This window comes from Coregonus lavaretus (assembly GCF_964263955.1).
Source record: "Coregonus lavaretus genome assembly, chromosome: 12".
NCBI classification, from domain to species: domain Eukaryota; kingdom Metazoa; phylum Chordata; class Actinopteri; order Salmoniformes; family Salmonidae; genus Coregonus; species Coregonus lavaretus.
In genome coordinates, this window is record NC_139999.1 from 18827952 (window position 1) to 18848968 (window position 21017).

Genomic DNA, 21017 nt, shown 5'->3' on the forward strand with positions numbered 1-21017 from the left:
TATTACTGTGTGCATTCCATATTTCAAACACACAAATATTGACATACTGATGTTTTTATTATTATTATTATTATTTTTATTTATTTTTTATTTTATTTTTTAAAATAATTTTATTTAAGGGGGCGGCGCCCTAGCGCCCTCTATCGGCCAGCCGCCACTGATCAACTGTTCAGAGGGGACTGTGTGAATCAGGCCTTCATGGTCGAATTGCTGCAAAGAAACCACTACTAAAGGACACCAATAATAAGAAGAGACCTGCTTGGGCCAAGAAACACGACCAATGGACATTAGACCGGTGGAAATTTGTCCTTTGATCTGGAGTCCAAATTTGAGATTTTTGGTTCCAACCGCTGTGTCTTTGTGAGACGCGGTGTGGGTGAACGGATGATCTCCACATGTGTAGTTCCCACCGTAAAGCATGGAGGAGTAGGTGTAATGGTGTGGGGGTGCTTAGCTGGTGACACTGTCTGTGATTTATTTAGAATTCAAGGCACACTTAACCAGCATGGCTACCACAGCATTCTGCAGCGATACACCATCCCATCGGGTTTGGGCTTAGTGGGACTATCATTTGTTTTTCAACAGGACAATTACCCAACACACCTCCAGGCTGTGTAAGGGCTATTTTACCAAGAAGGAGAGTGATGGAGTACTGCATCAGATGACCTGGCCTCCACAATCCCCTGACCTCAACCCAATTGAGATGGTTTGGGATGAGTCGGATGGCAGAGTGAAGGAAAAGCGCCAACAAGTGCTAAGCATATGTGGGAACTCCTTCAAGACTGTTGGACAAGCATTCCAGGTGAAGCTGGTTGAGAGAATATCAAGAGTGTGCAAAGCTGTCATCAAGGCAAGGGGTGGCTATTTGAAGAATCTCAAATATAAAATATATTTTGATTTGTTTAACACTTTTTTGGTTACTACATGATTCCATATGTGTTATTTCACAGTTATGATGTATTCACTATTATTCTACAATGTAAAAATAAAGAAAAACCCTTGAATGAGTAGGGGTGTCCAAACTTTTGACTGGTACTGTATACATATTTTTCAGCTAAACAGGTGGGGCTCAAAACAGAGCCCCACTGTACTGTACTAAGGAAATTGTATTTCTATAGCTAGGGCTGACAGTGAGGACTTGTGAAGAGCTGAATCAACAACCTCTGCATAATCAAACAAGATGCTTTGTGAGACGGGTGTTTGTTAGCCATTGTTTTAGCCGATGTAAATGAACGCTGGGGTAAATCCTTTATGGAAATACTCCATGGCTTTGTCGCTTATTGAAAGTCTGGGAAGAGGTAATTAGCATCCACTGTGTTGTTGAATGGGTCTGTAAAGTCCCCAAAAACTAAATGTTCATAATTGCACAGATGATTGTGTGTTTTGTTATACATAACTTAGAGAACGTCAATAGCACATATTGTATATTTCCTTAATCGTGTATTAAACTGATAGAAATCTGCAATGAGTTTGTTGTGTGTGTCGCCATCTTTAGTAAGGGACAATGTAGACTGTGCAAGTATGATAACTTCCAACGGGCTAAAGGAAATGTTTCAATGTCCAAATGTTAATGACCATTTTAAATATCTCAAACGAAATGATGTAGGTTGTTTTGAATTGAAAATGCACGGTTAGTTTACTCGAAAATGCATTAATTGGTAGCGGTTCTCTACCAGTCGCCATGTTGGTTTTGGGTGACGCCAAATCGCTGTATTTTCCTCCCCTTTGGGTTGTCAAGAAGATGGCAGCTTCCAGGCAGGCATGAGAGGGAATAATTCATCACAAATCGAATGAACTTAGGCTAGTGATTCAAGAGTAGACCCTCAAATCATCTTATTGGAAATAGTGCGTCGAAAGAAGTAAGTAATGCGTCTTATGGACGTCAGGTTTTGTGACTATAGGTGTTTTGTTGTGGCAGACTGCTCGGCCATTTTTCTTGAGGGAGCTTAAAAGTAGGCCGATTTTCGAAAAGATGGCCGATTCCAGACACGGCATGATAAATAACAACACTTTGTATGATATTGAATAACATTCAGCTTATTTGAATAATAAATATATTGAACACTGGCTATATAATACATGTATATTTATCTAACTGAATTGCATGTAATCGGTGCATGTCGCTGTACTAGTACCGTTGCCTCGCATGCTAACATTGTTAGCCAGCTGGCTACGTTAACCTAGCTAATTAGCTATTACTCCGTAGTGCACGCGCGGTTTTCTAATTGATGTGTTGTGAAAGTTCCACTTTTCACGTGGTGGTGTGCATCTGACTTGCATTCGATTCCTCTTGAAATATTTATACAATTTTAATGTAGAGCAGAAACGGAGACAGATTGAATGAATGTGACACAATATGGCGACTCCCAGAGAAGCATGAAAATAGCAATCCACAGTAAACAGGGGTCTAATTAAAAATGCTTTACGTGTATTTAATTGTGGTGCACTTCATCCACAAATTTACCAATATGACTGTAGTGGGATATGGCTGGTACGAGTTATTGATGAAGCAGTAGATTAAACCTTAAATTAACTAACACCGGTATTATTTGTCTGTTTCATTTGTATTCTCTTCCGCCATTTTTCAGACTGGCTGAGGTTTGTTTGGTTGTTACAAGATGGCGGCTCCCATGGAGTAGCACTCTATGATTACTTCAGAGCTTTAACGGCAAAATGCTACTGCAAAAAAACGACATTTAGAAAGAAGTACAATACAACTTTGTTATACGTTGAGTTGTGGTGATTAATACATATTTATAATTATATTTAGTAAGTATTAGGTGTATTGTGGTAATAATAGCCGGCTTTTTGCGAAGCGTTGTTAAAATGGCGGCTTCCCTGGACTTTACAATTACCATATTATTTTTCACATGTACGCTGTCAATGCATCGGTTTTGGTCCCAGCAATCGAGTGCACGTGCAGTCTTCACTTTGCAAAATGTGTCTTATGTTTTGGTTTCACTTCGCAAGTATCAACAATAGACCTTATCAGAACTTGTCAATATTGCTTTGGAATGCTCCTTTTTTTGTAATTTTTTTTTTCATCTGAAGAGGACATGACATTTCCTGGTTCCGTGGTGTCTGGGACCACTAGTTCATCTCTGCAGCCACGATGGAAGCGGGTTCTAGGATGGTCTGGGCCTGTGCCTCGGCCCAGACATGGTCACAGAGCCGTTGCTATAAAGGAATTGATGGTTGTTTTTGGAGGAGGAAATGAAGGAATTGTGGATGAATTGCATGTCTACAACACAGGTAAGATAATTTAGCGGAAATGTGTAGCCTGACCTATTTATTACCTGAGAAACTGTCGCCGTCTGGTGGTACAGAACTGAAAGCGCACAAAAAAAATGGCGCGCTAAAATTAAATGGACGACAGGGGTACCGTTTTGAACACTAAATTATGCTGTATCGCATGTGGAATGGATGCACGCAATTTCTGTTCACATGACTGTACTGATATTTTCCTGAGTAGCAAAGTTAGGTAGGCCTATTTCAACATTTTGTTCCCAAGAAAGACAATGGATTGCAGCAATTCCCATGTTTTATGATATTGTGACTTATGTAGTCAACATGCACAGCTATACAAGTCTTACATTCTTCTTATTGTCTATGTTTAGTTTTATGAGGGAGAAAGTATGTTACAATTGACATTTCAGTTGTTGTTTTTAATCTTTGGGTTATGCAGATATAAGTACAATGTATAGAATATTCAACATGCACTTCTCATGTGACATACCTGGCCTGAAGATGCAGGCTGCATTTGTAAATATTTACTCAAAGAGCATTCGCTTCACACCTCACATCATAGGCGTACCTAGCACTTGACAACCCAACGTTGTCTACACACAGACTAACCTCTACTTGTTTCATCTAGCAACAAACCAATGGTTTATCCCTGCGGTTCGTGGTGATATTCCCCCTGGATGTGCTGCATACGGTTTTGTTTGTGATGGCACCCGGCTTCTGGTGTTTGGTGGAATGGTGGAATATGGAAAATACAGCAACGATCTCTATGAGCTACAGGTATTGGAATGCTTACAGCACACTCTCGCTCTAAACATTGGTAGCGATAAAACCAGGGATAAAATGGCTGTCTTTAAGTACTTATAAATAGATTATTATGATTACTGGATTACAGCATGCTATCATCTTTTGCATTTTGTCTTGTATGCTTTTTCTTGTTCAGGCCAGCAGATGGGAATGGAAAAAGTTAAAAGCTAAGTCCCCCAAAAATGGCCCACCTCCCTGTGCTCGACTTGGCCACAGTTTCTCTCTGGTGGGCAACAAGTGCTTCTTGTTTGGAGGGCTGGCTAATGACAGCGAGGACCCCAAAAACAACATCCCTAGGTACAGTTGCCATAAGAAGGAGACGTGAAATGTGACCAGTGGAGTAACAGGATAAACTGATGGGGCGGCAGGTAGCCTAGCGGTTAAGAGGTTTGAATCCCTGAACCGACTAGGTGAAAAATCTGTCGATGTGCCCTTGAGCAAGGCACTTAACCCCAATTGCTCCTGTAAGTCACTCTGGATAAGAGACTGCTAAATTACTAAAATGTGAATGGTTTCTAGTAAGTACTGCTTGACTTGGGCAGGAGCTCACTGGAGCGGAGTACCGGCTCCTCAAATATTCTACTGCTTGAGCGCCTGTTCCTCTTATAGAATACTAGCTCTAAAGTCTTTTGGAGCTCCTGCCCCTAAATATAAACAGTACTGGCACCCAAAATGAGCACTGGTAGTAAGCAATTGGAAAGACAAAGACATTCTGACTGAAATCTCTCTTTTGTCACTAGATACCTGAATGATCTGTACACTCTGGAGCTTCGTGCTGGCTCCAGTGTTGTGGGCTGGGATATACCAATTACTTATGGTGTTTTGCCTCCTCCTCGCGAGAGCCACACTGCTGTAGTGTACACAGAAAAGGAGAGCAAGAAATCTCACCTGATCATCTATGGAGGGATGAGTGGCTGTCGTCTGGGAGATCTATGGACTCTTGACATTGGTAGGCTCCCGAGTTAACAGTATTACCATATTATTAACAGTGAACCATTTGTCTCTTACTCTAATGAATCAGTCTTGTCAATGTATTTTCTAAATTATCTTGCTCTGTCTACAGACACCCTGACCTGGACTAAGCCATCAGTGAATGGCACAGCACCTCTGCCCAGGAGTCTCCACTCTGCCATCACCATCACAAACAAGTGAGATCTCCCTAAATACCTGTTGGAAAGATCAATTCAGTGTCTGGGATAACAATCGGTTAAATCTCTCTCAGCAGAAACCTATTTTGTGACTGCTTGCTTCTGATCTCTTTGTCTGCCTCTCATTGTAGGATGTTTGTGTTTGGGGGATGGGTTCCCCTTGTTATGGATGACGTGAAGGTGGCAACACATGAAAAGGAATGGAAGTGCACAAACACACTGGCCTGCCTAAATCTCGGTTCGTCTTTCCCATTTTAAGTTATTGGTGCTAATACTTGCATTTAAACCTTACATACTGTTGAGTAAAGTTTATATAGATTTGTGCATTATGAATTGACCTACTTCAACAAGCTCATTCTGAGTGAAACCATTCACTGTGACACTTCCATTGATAAATGGCACAGTGTCACCTGGTGGTGAAATTATATTACTGTCAAAAAATAAAATGTAACCCTCATGTTTCTTTTTACCCCAGACTCCATGGCCTGGGAATCAGTGTTGATGGATACCTTGGAGGACAATATCCCAAGGGCCCGGGCAGGACATTGTTCTGTGGCCATCAACTCCAGGTTGTATGTCTGGAGTGGCCGTGACGGTTACCGTAAAGCATGGAACAACCAAGTCTGTTGTAAAGACCTCTGGTACCTTGAGACAGGTGAGTCACCATTATTTTGCTCATTTACTCTGATAAAGCAAGCCCACATTATTTGCTCACGTGTGCTCTTGGCAAGGCTTACTCTGCTTCTGTTGATTGCTTATAAGAAATGTGATCATTTTGTCTTTTGGTTACAGAGAGGCCACACGCTCCCTCGAGGGTGCAGCTTGTCCGTGCCAACACCAACTCCCTGGAGGTGAGCTGGGGCGCTGTGTCCACCTCAGACACCTACCTGCTGCAGCTGCAGAAGTACGACATCCCAGCTGCCACTGCTGCCACCTCGCCGGCCCTCACCGCCACCTCTTCTTTGCCAGGGAACTCGCCCAAAAGCCCAGCTGCAGCTGCTCCCTCTGCTCAGAACCTACCACACACAGGTATCACTATGGTGCCCCATGCTTCCTCCCCTACTATCCTTCCCAACATGCCCGGAAGCCCGCTGGCTGCCTCCACAGCTCCTGGGCCAGTTAAAACCATGCATGTCCTACTTGTTTTGTGGAGGCTGTTCGTACCATTTTGTGGACTATCGTCATAGATAGTTTGCATTGTTCTCTTCTACAGCACATTGTATTTCGATAACCGTAGCCCAAAATGGTATGTATAAAGCACACCTCGAAGGCTCTATAATGAGCAGGTATTCTGTTTATTTGACAGCCATCTTGAAGGTTGCAGCCCCTCAGTCTGGCACGGGTACCTCCCTTGTTACTGTGCGAGCCAACCAGGCTGGGAAATCCCCTGTCACTGTGACATCACTTCTTCCAGGAGTTCGGATGATGGTTCCTGCCCAGACTGCCCAAGGAACGGTATGGACAATTGTGAATTGGTTTTGTTATTCAAGGATAAAAAGTTGTCAAGAGTAATGCCAAGAGAGCATTGTCTCACTCAAGACTGTTTGTTTTCCTTTAAGCCAATTGGCAATAGCCCTCAGATGAGTGGCATGGCAGCTTTGGCTGCAGCTGCAGCAGCCACACAGAAGATCCCGCCCTCTTCAGGCACTGTGCTCAACATTCCAGCAGGTGCCACCCTTGTCAAAACCATAGCTGTCTCCCCTGGCTCCACCACAGTCAAAACGTCATCTCCTCTCATGGTAAGACTCCTAAAATATCAGTCTGTGGAAATGAAACTCGCTGGCAGAATGTATGGGTTTGTCAGGCAGTCTCTGTCAAGGCCCAGTTTAGAATTGACACCGGAAAAAACATTTAGTATTTTCTACTTCCAGGTCAGTAACCCAGCCACTCGCATGCTGAAGACGGCTGCAGCTCAGGTGGGCACAGCGACTGTATCATCACCCAACTCGCCCAACCGACCCATCATCACTGTGCACAAGTCAGGCACGGTCACTGTAGCCCAGCAACACCAGGTGGTTACCACCATGGTGGGAGGAGTCACCAAGACCATCACCCTGGTCAAGAGCCCCCTTACTATGGGAGGCAGCGGCACTCTGGTGAGAGAACTAGACAGTCTTACAGGACAGGGAGGGAGTACAGGGAGAAGGCTGTGTGAGAAATGGCTCTCCTTATACAAGATCCCACTTAAGGATTTTATATGCATGCCGTGAACTGAGAAATAGTTCTGCACACTTGGATTTCTTTATTTCGTCCCCCACCTGTATCCATATGACTCTAGGCATGAACCCGTTATAGAAGATGTGGCTGTGGAAAACAGCTTGATTTCATAGATCTGCATGACTGTCAGGGTCAGTTAGCATGGAATAATGTGGCTAGCCACACTCACAGTTCAGTTGTCCGCCTGACACACTGATTTCCTGAGGCCAAATACTGTGATGTTTTCTGGTGACTCATAAACTTGAGTCTCTCTCCTATGTCAGCAGATCTCCAGCCTTGGCAAGATGATATCTGTGGTACAAACCAAGCCAGTGCAGACATCAGCTGTTACAGGCCAGGCTTCCATTAACCCTCTATCACAGCTCATACAGGTCAGCTATCTTCATGAGTGCAGGAAAAGGAGCTAGCTAATACTCCATGGACAGGCACAGCCGGCTTTCACTTGATCATATTCATAATCCACTTTGTCTCCCGTAGACTAAGGGTTCTCTCCCTGCCGGCACCATACTGAAGCTGGTGACATCAGCAGACGGCAAGCCCACCACAATCATCACCACGTCCCAGGCAGGGGGCACAGGGAACAAGCCCACCATCCTGAACATCAGTGGCATGTCACCCACCACAAGCAAACAGGGCACCACCATCATCAAGACCATCCCAATGTCTGCTATTATGACCCAGCCTGGAGCCACAGGTCAGAACCCACTGGCTTCATGTTTCAGGGACAATACAACAGAATACAATGGGACCATATGCTGACAGGTATTATAATTTTTTGTTTTGTTAACAGTGACCAGCAGCATAGGGAAGATGCCCTACACCATCCTCACCACCAAGATGATGACCTCTGGCACTCCAGGCAAAATCATCACTACCATGCCCAAGCTTGGCACTGCAACTGGCCAGCAGGGGCTGACACAGGTACCTCACAGAAATGACCCTTACAACCTCTTGTAGCAAATGCATGATATTGCACAATATTTATGTGTTGAAGATGTTTCACAGTTTTTACATTGGTGCTCTTTCCTATAACTTTTAAATATCACATGGCATTTATATTTAGTCACATACGATACATCCCGTACAGCAAAGCCTTTGGAGCAGTTGAAATGCTTGTATACTTCTGGGGACTATATTTGGATCTGCTCTGTTGATTGGTGCTACTAATACATTTGGCTGTATCAAATGTCTTGCCCTAGTAGATTAGTTTTATAGTGCCCCCTAGTGTCTCAATTATACCTCCCCCTTGGTGGTTTTAAGGTGGTTTTGAAGGGTGCTCCGGGCCAACCTGGTACCATTCTGCGCACTGTACCCATGGGTGGAGTCCGACTCGTCACCCCGGTTACGATGACTTCTGTTAAGCCCAATGTAACTACACTGGTCGTCAAGGGAACAACTGGTATGGATGACATTTCATAATTACTCCTTGATTGCAAATGGTCTGTTCAATTAATAAGCATGCAGTAAAAAAAAATCTGGCAAAGTTTCAGCTGTCTGCCCTTTGAGTTTGTGATTTATTTGTTCCCCTAGGTGTCACCACCCTGGGGACAGTCACAGGCACAGTCTCCTCCAGCCTGGCAGGGGGAAGTGTAGCCAGTGCCAATGCCTCTCTGGCAACTCCCATTGCCACCCTGGGAACCATCGCCACCCTGCCCAGCCAAGTCATCAACCCCACTGCCATCACTGTGTCAGCGGCCCAGGCCAGTCTGACCACAGCCACTACCCTGTCCACCTCCACCATGGTAAGACAGCTAGGGGCTATTCTTTATACAGAAATGTAGATGTAGCTCCAATTTATGTTATTGAGAATTGGAACATGAAATGTCATGCTGCCCAATGTGGAGCACTTTTTGAATGGGTTTTCTCAGTCATAATCAATACCTGATATGCTCTCATTGCAGTCGTTGAACCAGCCAACCCAGGTGACTCTCATCACCACCCCCAGCGGGGTTGAGGCCCAGCCAGTGCAGGACCTGCCTGTGTCCTTCCTGGCCTCACCCACCTCTGAGCAGCCCTCCTCCACTGGGGTTGGGGATGCCCCTGGTACTGTCACCATGGTCTGCTCCAACCCCCCCTGTGAGACCCACGAGACAGGAACCACTAACACAGCAACCACAGCCGCCTCCACTATAGGTGGGGTGCAAAAGGTCTGCTCCAACCCCCCCTGTGAGACGCATGAGACGGGCACCACCAACACGGCCACCACTGCATCTGCTAACATGTCAGTGCCGCGTGTCTGCTCCAACCCTCCTTGTGAGACCCACGAGACTGGAACCACCAACACCGCAACGACCACTTCCACCAACATGGGAGTGGCAATGAGGGTGTGTACAAGCCCTCCGTCAGAGACCCATGAGATGGGCACCACTAACACCTCGACGACCACCCACTCCATCATGGGCACTAACCAAATGGGTACTGTCCAGAGTAGCTCATCATCTCTGCCCTCCTCTCCCCCTCAGACGACCACCTCTGCTTACCCCGGAACTGCCACAGGCAACCAGGGACCAGAAAACCTGCGCACCGGCACCACCTTCACCCCCACCACAGCACGCTCTAACATGGGCTCAGCCCAGACCGGCACCGTGCAGAGTCCCAAGCCAGCCGTGGGCCTTACGGTTTGCTCTAACCCGCCCTGCGAGACACATGAAACGGGCACAACCAGCACTGCCACTCAGTCCTCGTCCGGCATGGGTAACGGGCAGACTGGCACTGTGCAGAAGGTGTGCTCAAACCCACCCTGCGAGACCCACGAAACGGGGACCACCAGCACCCCGTCCCAGGCCAGCTCCAACATGGCTGGGAACCAGACAGGAACAGGGACGGTGCAGAGGGTGTGTTCCAACCCCCCCTGTGAAACCCACGAGACTGGCACCACCAACACGGCAACTACTGCCACAGGTATAATGCTAGAATACATACTTGTTTTCAATATTTTTATTTTTAAAAATGTTGTAGGATTATATTTCATGCCCTGTGTTAATGCGTGTCCTACAGCAGATGGAGCAGACGGAAGCACCAGCAGTACAGAGACTCCCTCCACCACTGCATCAGGAACAACCCCAGCCACCACCCAGAGCAGAGCCATCACTACTGTGACCCAGTCCACACCAGCCCCGGGGCCCTCAGTACCTGTAAAAGAAGCACTAACAATACTTTGCCAGTCTAGACTACTGATGCACTAGCAATTTCAGAATTGTCATGCTAACGGTCTAGTTCTAAATCACTCACTGGCATGGTTAGGCAAATTATCAGCAACTAATGCCAAAAATAAATGCATTATATTGACAATTCAGTCATCTTGGCCATTTTAAGAATTTGCACTCTTGCTCATTTCTACCCTTGTATTTCCAGTCCATTTCTTCAATCACTGAGGGTGCAGCAGTTTCCACAGAAGAGCCCATGCAGACTGATGCGGCCACAGAGGGGGGAGACACCGCTATGGAGACTGGGCTCCCCCCAGAGCTGATGTCAGAGGGACAGATGGGAACAGGTCTGTCTACAGAGGAACTGGCTGTGACTGCAGCAGCGGAGGCAGCAGCACAGGCCCGGGCCATCCAGGCAGTTCTCCAGGCAGCACAGCAGGTCGCCATGAGTAAGTATGGACTTCAGATTGTTGGTAAATTACATAGATTAATCTGAAGACTTAACGTGTGTGAAGACAACCGCTACCCATTTACATTTTGGTCATTTAGCAGACGCTCTTAACCAGAGCGACTAACCGATGCAATTGGGGTTAAAAGCCTTGCTCAAGGGCACATCGACAGATTTTTCACCTAGTCAGCTCTGGGATTCAAACCAGCAACCTTTTGGTTACTGGCCCAACGGTCTTTAACCGCTAGGCTACCTGCCACCCCAACTGCCACAGTCTCACAATCAAAATGTAAGTTCTTTGCATGCATAGACGAGGGTGATTCTGGCTCAGACGGACAGCAGACCACCACAATCCCCATCGTTCTGACCCAGCAAGAGCTGGCGGGCCTGGTCCAGCAGCAGCAGCAGCTCCAGGAGGCTCAGGCCCAAGCCCAGGCCCAGCAGCAAGGAAACACCCAAGCCCTGCCCACTGAGGGCCTGGCTCCCGCAGACAGCCTCAATGACCCCACGTCTGAGAGCAACGGACACAATGAGATGGTTGCAGCCATTTCCAGTGCAGTGGCATCACTGCTGCCGCGCACCTCCACTGAGAGTAAGTCTTTCTGAAAAATTTTAAAAATGCTTTGTTCTTACTGATAGTGTTTCTCCAGGTCTTAAATTGACCTCTCCCTTGTGTCCCATTGACTCTGTAGCTTTGGCCCCCTCAAGCACATTTGCTGTTTCCAGTCCAGCCAAGCTGCAACCTGCAGCTTCTCTAGCAGAGATGGCCAATGGCATCGAGGGTGGGGTGAGTACCCATATTGGTCCTGTTTTTATCCTGCCGGTTTGATGATCAGAATTTGAGAGGAACATTGAATGGCATAGCATGTTCTAACTCCCTTTTTGTCTCTGTCATACAGAAGCTAAACCCTCAACCAGCCCCTATCAAGACACTTGTAAAAAAAGAGAACCAATGGTTCGATGTTGGAATCGTCAAGGTGACAAACATGGTGGTCACACACTTCTTCATCCCAGGGGACAATTCTCAAGTAGAGGTAAGCCTCAAAGATGGATTCATCTCCCGAGTGGCGCAGCGGTCTAAGGCACTACATTGCAGTGCTTGAGGCATCACTACAGACCCAGGTTCGATCCCAGGCTGTGTCACAACCGGCTGTGACCGGGAGTCCCATAGAGCGGCGCACAATTTGGCCCAGCGTCGTCCGGGTTAGGGGAGGGTTTGGCCGAGTGGGCTTTACTCGCGCTCTAGCGACTCCTTGTGGCGGGCCGGGCACCTGCAGGCTGACTTTGGTCGTCAGTTGAACAGTGTTTCCTCCGACACATTGGTGCAGCTGGCTTCCGGGTTAAGCGGGCGGGTGTTAAGGAGCACGGTTTGGCGGGTCATGTTTTGGAGGACGCATGACTTGACCTTCGCCTCTCCCAAGCCCGTTGGGGAATTGCAGTGATGACACAAGATCGCAATTGGATATCACGAAATTGGGGAGAAAAAGGGGGTAAAATACACCAAAATAACTAACAATAGATAGATAGATTCATGCCTTTATGGCTTAGAGATCAGTGAGTTTAGTGCAGCACTAACGATGTGTGTGTTGTAGGATGACTCTGGTGCCATCCCAGACTACAACCAGATGAAGAAAATGGAGCTGCAGCCTGGCACAGCCTACAAGTTCCGTGTCGCTGGCATCAATGCTTGTGGTCGTGGTTCCTTCTCAGAGATCTCTGCTTTCAAGACCTGTCTACCAGGCTTCCCAGGAGCACCTTGTGCCATCAAAATAAGCAAGGTAAAACTATGCAAACTAGTCATGAAACAATTACTGTATTAGAACACCCTTGACAAATAAACACAAGTTGTCAAGTTTTTCTAGTCTTGATGGAATGTTGATTGTATTTTTGCTGGTTTTGCGTTAAAACAACAGTTCCATCTTTTCCCCCTCAGAGCCCAGATGGTGCCCACCTTACCTGGGAGCCTCCTTCGGTGACATCAGGGAAGATCATTGAGTATTCTGTGTACCTGGCCATCCAAAGCACCCAGACAGCTGAGCCCAAGACCTCCACCCCAGCCCAGCTGGCCTTCATGCGGGTGTACTGTGGGCCCAACCCCGCCTGCCTGGTGCAGTCCACCAGCCTCTCGAACGCCCACATAGACTACACCACCAAGCCCGCCATCATCTTCCGCATAGCCGCACGCAACGAGAAGGGCTACGGCCCTGCCACACAAGTCCGATGGCTGCAAGGTGGGCAGACTGATTTTAAATTCTGCTGTTCAACTAAATGGAGCAGCGTCTTATCAATCGTAATTAAGGTAAGTAAGGTTTCCCTTGAATGGATTTCTCTCCCCTTTTCAGAGTCCAGCAAAGATGGCGCCTCAGCAAAACCAGCCCCAAAAAGACCAGTTTCCTCACCTGATGTGTAAGTACCTGGTTCCATCTAGGCTACATTACATCACTCACTGGTCACTCAACAAAGGCAAATGATCTTAAAAATACAGTTTTGCTTTCTGTCTGCCCTGCAGTAAGGCTGCTGGTCAAAAGAAAGCAAGAACGGACCAGTGAGATGGCACAGATGACCCCCCCCCCCCCCCCCCGCTCTCCTTTTTGACCAGGAAGACTGATCTCTTCATCCTCATCCTGACCCCATCCTCGAGTTGACCCACAACCAGCCAGCAACAAAAGCAAAATGGCAGCAGAAACCCTAGATGAAAATCAATAAGAGAGATGGTTCTGTAGGCAAGACCCCTTTTTCTATAGGTCATATTCTTTCTATAGCAACACAAATTAAAAAAGCACATTATAGCTTTTACTTCATTAGTCTTTTTCGTTTTTCTTTCCCCCTAGCTACTTTTATTATACATATTTGTGGCTAGTTTCAGTAGTTGTAGAGAAACATTTACAGCGTCACAAGCTGTGAGCCGGCCTGAGCTTAATGTTACTTTTTTTAAAATTATTTTTGGGGGATGTAGAGAGAGGGACTTCATGAGATGATGTACAGTTTGAGCATGTGCTGAACAGGAGGCAGTGGTGGTGTTGGTTTAGATGGGAGGAACAATCAAAATGGAAAAACAAACAAAGCACTTGTCCTCAAAGGGGGAAATGTTTTCCCTCAAGCAGAAATGTTCTTCATTTAAGAAACCAATATATACAGACATCATACTGGACTCCAGTCTCCTGGTAATCTCATCACTGTGCTTTTGCCCCTGAGATGAGGATTGATGGCTCTGGTGGAGAAAGGATTGAATGACGAAGGAAGACATTTGTGGAGGAACAGAGACTTTGCTAGGACTGAAAATAAAATAAAATAGCAAGCAATGATGCAGAACTTTGCGTGGTTTTTTTCTATTTTTTTAAGCTTTTCCCTGTGTGTATCACCATGCATTTTTAAAACGTCAACTGCTTTTCTTTTTTTATGTTTATTATTGTTCATCCCCATAGTTTAAGTGTTTGTGGGAAGAGGGGTGACAGTGCTGAGGTAGCCACTATATTTTAAAATATTGGTTTGACCAGTTGTATGTTCTTGTTGTATCAGAGAGTATGAAAAATAAAGGCTTTTGTATTTGTTCTGACTAGGACCGCAAATGTAATAGGACTGAAGGGAATTTGAAACAGACCCATGGAGAGGAGTGCATTTTGTTTACTACATCTTCCAATGCTTGTGTTGCTGTGTGTATGCCAAACATGGACAATTAATGAAGAAGAATCTGATCAGTTCCACATTCCTTCCCTCCTGCCCCAATACACCACCTTTCCAACCAGTAATTTGTATACGCTTTTCTTTTGGACTCATTAATTTGAGTACCCACCCCACTCCTTAAATTTATTTTAGACCATGAAATAATATATTTGGAGACTTTCCTTCCTGATACTGTTGAGGAAGATGTGTATTTAATTTTTTTAGGCTCTGTATTTGACCAATTATAGAGGTGAGATGTGCAAGTTAATTGTGAGAAGTATACCTGTATGTTTTTAAATTGGGATGTCTTGGTGGGGAAGGAAGATGCATAGCCAGAGTTTGGACTCGCTTGTAAATTAGTTATTCCATAGCAAGAATAAAATAACATCTTGGCCTTTTATATAATTACCTGTACCAAAATGTTTTTACATGTTGGTCATCTCGATTGCCTTTTGTGTCATGACTTTATATAAAAAAACATGGTGTGTATAGATGTCTATATATATATATATATATATATATATATTATATATATAGATATATAGATATAGATAATCTCTATATCATCTCCCTGATCAATTGCTATGACTTGCATTTGTAAAACAGATTTGCTCAGAATCACATCGAGGTGCATTACCAGTACCGAAATATTTATATTCAGGATAAATCACCCATGGAGTTTTATAGAGAGGGAAGTCGTGGAGTGGTGATGACTGTATTCAGTATGTAAAAATAAAGATAGTTTTCAGAATGGAAATGGCCAGAGGGTAATGAAGCCAAGGGAGAACTTGCTACCTCTCAGGATTGTAGTACTTGCACCTTGGTTTCAGTCTCTCGATTCTCCTGATTTACTTCTATAATGAAAACCCTAATTCATATATATCCATGATTTTGAGTAAAACTAGACATGCATGCAACCAGTGTATTTTAGTAGTGATGCCTTAAATTAGACCATAAACTGAAGGATCTGAAAAAAAAAAACATTTGAGTTTGTTCCTTTCCATGTGGTATACAAATGTGTCTGTTCTTTTCTTCCACAGTACCTTCACAGAGTCACATTTTTCACCCTTATTAGGTCGGTCATCAACAGTGCGGAGGTCTCTCTGAACTTTTCCTCCCACACTGAGGCAGGTGCTGGTCTTACCGCTGACACTTGACGTTGCGAGTTTCTTCCGGTTGTTTGCAGGTTATCTGGAATTGTCCTATATTTTCCAATGTGTGTTTTTGTACTGTAGGAAGTAATGTATCATATATCATCAAAATAAACATGTTAAACATCACAATTTCCCGTCATTGTGGGATACTTTGATAAGTTTACCGTTTTATATGAGTTTTTATTTGGAATTCAGTTGTTTTCAGACTTGATTTGTTCGTTTTAATTTAGTTTAAGTTGTATACAAATATTTCAGTTTCGTATTTATATTATTTAGTTTCAGTTTTAGTGTTAAGGACAGAACATGCATGGGAGGCTGTATTGTTTTTGTGTTTTTTTGTCACTACAGGGGGGCCGTTATAAAGTGAAGGGTCAGGTCATATGTTTGGTTTAAATTATATAAAGTCAATGGCCGTGTTCGAGAGCATCAAAACCGTGATGTATCATGGGTAAATTGTGACTGACTGATCTACAAATTATATTGAAATGAAATTGTATTTGTCACATGCGCCGAATACAACAAGTGTAGTGTCGTATATGATGAATGGTGGCCATTATTGCTGTCAACAAAAGGAGTCCGCTCATACTGAATGTTGATCATAAGGTTTATTCAGACCACAAGCTTCAGCATGAGTAACAGACTCGCGAGGTCTGGAGAACAGTGTCCTCCCATTCTAGGGGCTGCTCTGGGGTTTATTGTCTAAAACCCTTCTTATATAGACAATACCAAAATAAGGGTTACCCCCTCTTCTGGCCAATCACCAGTCTCCCCTCGGGCGTCACCCTCCAAGCGGCACATTTCAAATAACATATTGAAGATTATGATGGGGCTAAATGTTTTTCATGACGAAATGGAATGTTGGTTGTTCAGGCAAGAGGGGGGATGTTTTATGATGTTATTTGAAATGTGCCGCTTGGAGGGTGACGCCCGAGGGGAGACTGGTGATTGGCCAGAAGAGGGGGTAACCCTTATTTTGGTATTGTCTATATAAGAAGGGTTTTAGACAATAAACCCCAGAGCAGCCCCTAGAATGGGAGGACACTGTTCTCCAGACCTCGCGAGTCTGTTACTCATGCTGAAGCTTGTGGTCTGAATAAACCTTATGATCAACATTCAGTATGAGCGGACTCCTTTTGTTGACAGCAATAATGGCCACCATTCATCATATACGACAGTAGACCTTACAGTGAAATGTTTACTTACAAGCCCTTAACCAACAACGCAATTTTAAGAAAGAATACCCCCCCCCCCCCCCCCAAATAAAAAAAAATACATAAAAAAAAAAATATACAAGTAACAAATAACTAAAGAGCAGCAGTAAAATAAGAATAGCGAGGCTATATACAGGGGGTACCGGTACCGAGTCAATGTGTGTTGGGGGAGGGGGATGCAAATAGTCTGGGTAGCCATTTGATTAGATGTTCAGGAGTCTTCTAGCTTGGGGGTAGAAGCTGTTTAGAAGCCTCTTGGACCTAGACTTGGCGCTCCGGGTACTGCTTGCCGTGCGGTAGCAGAGAGAACAGTCTATTACTAGGGTTGAGTCACAAGCTGTGTTCGAATACCCATACTAACATACTGTATACTACATACTTAATGAGTATATACTACATACTATTAGTTCATTTTAGTATACTGTAAACGAACGGTATCGTTTCAGTTGAGCGTACTAGAGCTTGCCTGTCTACCGGAAGTTGATGCTGTTGCTATGCAACCTTTTACTAGCATAACAAATGACTAGCTAAACATTGTACGATTTCGGGTGTGTTCGTAAATTCAATCTGGAGTGCCAGAGTGCGCTCTGGGCGTTCGTAAATCCAGAGCGTTGTCAGATTGTCCGTTCGTAAATTCAGAGCGTTTAGCTCTCGGAGTCACAAGCTGTGTTCGAATACCCATACTAACATACTGTATACTACATACTTAATTAGTATATACTACATACTATTAGTTCATTTTAGTATACTGCGTTGGTGACTGTAACTGTGCTGCGGGCAACAATTTCATAACGTTTTTTTGCTGACGTTTACTCACACCTACCATATTCAACGGGTGTTGAGCGTTCGTAAATTCATCCGTTATTCTGCGCGAGAGTGCTCTGAAATCGGAGTAGATAGCCAGAATGAAACGCACAACGACTATAGTCCTAGTTAGTTAGATACTTTCACGTCACAGAACGCTAAATTGTCGCTGGTCCCATCAGATAACATGGCACACGTTAGCCCACCCCAATTTGGCGGAAGATCTGTCTCCCTCCAGCAGGTGGCGTTTTCGCTTTTTCGCCCACCAAGCAAGGACTTTTTGTATGGAGGTCAATGAGTCTAATTTGATCAATAAAAAAGTGAATGGCTTATTTGCTACGTGAGGTTTATTTGATCGAATAGAAGTTTCGTAATGCTTAAGTTGTTATGAGTGTACTGATTTAAGTAGGACACGTGACATCCCGGCAACTTTGAGAAAAAACACTATATAGGAGTTGTCTCGAGATAGCGATGCATATTAATGGAATGAGGCTAGTAGCATAGCGTCTCTCTCCATTGAATACAGGCGGTTGACGTTAACAACCCTAATCGAATATTCCTAAATGGATTACAATGATGACATGTATCCACTAATCCAAAGAAAGGATAGGCGAGAGCTAGACAGCCCGCAATGCCGCTTTGTAGATAACGACTCCCATTGTTAGGGCGGAGAGACATCTGTATCTTGTTGGTATAGCCCAAGTTTATCGCAAGTCCAGAGGACTCGAATCGACAATCTTAATATAGGAAGACACTTGGCTGTCATTAGTATATTATTATGCAGGCTACACTTACATGCAGGCCACAGCGTTTTATAGGCTTTGCATTATTATAATCATCAACTTCCTCCAATGCGTTTTGAATCAAGCACCGGCAATTAGCCATTTTTCCTCACCAGATGCTAGGGGGGCTCGAACCCACGATTTCGACTCAACCGCTTTAGCAGTGTGTGCCACCTAGAAGCGATGGTGATAATCTTAGCCTACATGAGTGCTATTAGTCAAATCCATAAGGCTCTTGCTGTTATTGTTACAATAAACTGTTGTAAGGATCTAATTTATAACCATCTTTCTGTGTTCCAATACACGTTGTGTTTGCTAATCCAAGTTTATCATTTTAAAAGGCTAATTGATCATTAGAAAACCCTTTTGCAATTATGTTAGCACAGCTGAAAACTGTTGTGCTGATTAAAGAAGCAATAAAACTGGCCTTCTTAAGGCTAGTTGAGTATCTGGAGCATCAGCAGTTGCAAAGAAAAAGTCCAGTGTCTGTGTTCTTTTGCCCATCTTAATCTTTTATTTTTATTGGCCAGTCTGAGATATGGCTTTTTGTTTGCATCTCTGCCTAGGTCAGCATCCCGGAGTCGCCTCTTCACTGTTGACGTTGAGACTGGTGTTTTGCGGGTACTATTTAATGAAGCTGCCAGTTGAGGACCTGTGAGGCGTCTGTTTCTCAAACTAGACACTCTTGCTCAGTTATGCACCGGGGCCTCCCACTCCTCTTTCTATTCTGGTTAGAGCCAGTTTGCGCTGTTCTGTGAAGGGAGTAGTACACAGCATTGTACGAGATCTTCAGTTTCTTGGCAATATCTCGCATGGAATAGCCTTCATTTCTCAGAACAAGAATAGACTGACGAGCTTCAGAAGAAAGTTATTTGTTTCTGGCTATTTTGATCCTGTAATCGAACCCACAATTGCTGATGCTCCAGATACTCAACTAGTCTCAAGAAGGCCAGTTTTATTGCTTTTTTAATCAGCACAACAGTTTTCAGCTGTGCTAACAATAATTGCAAAAGGGTTTTCTAATGATCAATTAGCCTTTTAAAATGATAAACTTGGATTAGCAAACACAATGTGCCATTGAAACACAGGACTGATGGTTGCTGATAATGGGCCTCTGTACGCCTATGTAGATATTCCATTAAAAAATCAGCCGTTTCCAGCTACAATAGCCATTTACAACATTAACAATGTCTACACTGTATTTCTGATCAATTTGATGTTATTTTAATGGACAAAAAATTTGATTTTCTTTCGATAACAAGGACATTTCTAAGTGACCCTAAACTCTTGAACAGTAGTGTATATACAGTGGGGAGAACAAGTATTTGATACACTGCCGATTTTGCAGGTTTTCCTACTTACAAAGCATGTAGAGGTCTGTAATTTTTATCATAGGTACACTTCAACTGTGAGAGACGGAATCTAAAACAAAAATCCAGAAAATCACATTGTATGATTTTTAAGTAATTAATTTGCATTTTATTGCATGACATAAGTATTTGATACATCAGAAAAGCAGAACTTAATATTTGGTACAGAAACCTGTGTTTGCAATTACAGAGATCATACGTTTCCTGTAGGTCTTGACCAGGTTTGCACACACTGCAGCAGGGATTTTGGCCCACTCCTCCATACAGACCTTCTCCAGATCCTTCAGGTTTCGGGGCTGTCGCTGGGCAATACGGACTTTCAGCTCCCTCCAAAGATTTTCTATTGGGTTCAGGTCTGGAGACTGGCTAGGCCACTCCAGGACCTTGAGATGCTTCTTACGGAGCCACTCCTTAGTTGCCCTGGCTGTGTGTTTCGGGTCGTTGTCATGCTGGAAGACCCAGCCACGACCCATCTTCAATGCTCTTACTGAGGGAATGAGGTTGTTGGCCAAGATCTTGTGATACATGGCCCCATCCATCCTCCCCTCAATACAGTGCAGTCGTCTTGTCCCCTTTGCAGAAAAGCATCCCCAAAGAATTATGTTTACACCTCCATGCTTCACGGTTGGGATGGTGTTCTTGGGGTTGTACTCATCCTTCTTCTTCCTCCAAACACGGCAAGTGGAGTTTAGACCAAAAAGCTCTATTTTTGTCTCATCAGACCACATTACCTTCTCCCATTCCTCCTCTGGATCATCCAGATGGTCATTGGCAAACTTCAGACGGGCCTGGACATGCGCTGGCTTAAGCAGGGGGACCTTGCGTGCGCTGCAGGATTTTAATCCATGACGGCGTAGTGTGTTACTAATGGTTTTCTTTGAAACTGTGGTCCCAGCTCTCTTCAGGTCATTGACCAGGTCCTGCCGTGTAGTTCTGGGCTGATCCCTCACCTTCCTCATGATCATTGATGCCCCACGAGGTGAGATCTTGTATGGAGCCCCAGACCGAAGGTGATTGACCGTCA

At 44.5% G+C, this 21017-nt stretch overlaps 1 protein-coding gene across 1 annotated transcript; it reads left to right on the top strand.

Annotated features, from left to right (window-relative positions):
* Positions 1-1780: 1780 nt before the first annotated feature.
* Positions 1781-15142, top strand: hcfc1a (host cell factor C1a). Its single transcript, XM_084172920.1, has 28 exons — positions 1781-1859; positions 3052-3252; positions 3875-4023; positions 4187-4347; positions 4791-4999; positions 5114-5198; positions 5330-5436; positions 5674-5853; positions 5991-6227; positions 6505-6653; positions 6758-6937; positions 7070-7294; positions 7679-7786; positions 7893-8109; positions 8206-8336; positions 8676-8814; positions 8946-9157; positions 9317-9739; positions 9878-10316; positions 10413-10549; positions 10770-11010; positions 11320-11601; positions 11702-11796; positions 11909-12043; positions 12602-12787; positions 12943-13240; positions 13352-13415; positions 13519-15142. Exons 2-28 carry the CDS (start codon positions 3057-3059, stop codon positions 13556-13558), a joined length of 5025 nt encoding a protein of 1674 aa, XP_084029046.1. The 5' UTR covers positions 1781-1859; positions 3052-3056; the 3' UTR covers positions 13559-15142.
* Positions 15143-21017: the final 5875 nt, after the last annotated feature.

Coding starts and splice junctions, on each gene's coding strand:
- hcfc1a (XM_084172920.1), top strand. CDS start 3,057: ATGACATTTCCTGGTTCCGTGGTGTCTGGGACCACTAGTTCATCTCTG. Junction 12,788..12,942: donor GTGCCATCAAAATAAGCAAG/GTAAAACTATGC, acceptor TTTCCCCCTCAG/AGCCCAGATGGTGCCCACCT. Junction 13,241..13,351: donor ACAAGTCCGATGGCTGCAAG/GTGGGCAGACTG, acceptor TCCCCTTTTCAG/AGTCCAGCAAAGATGGCGCC.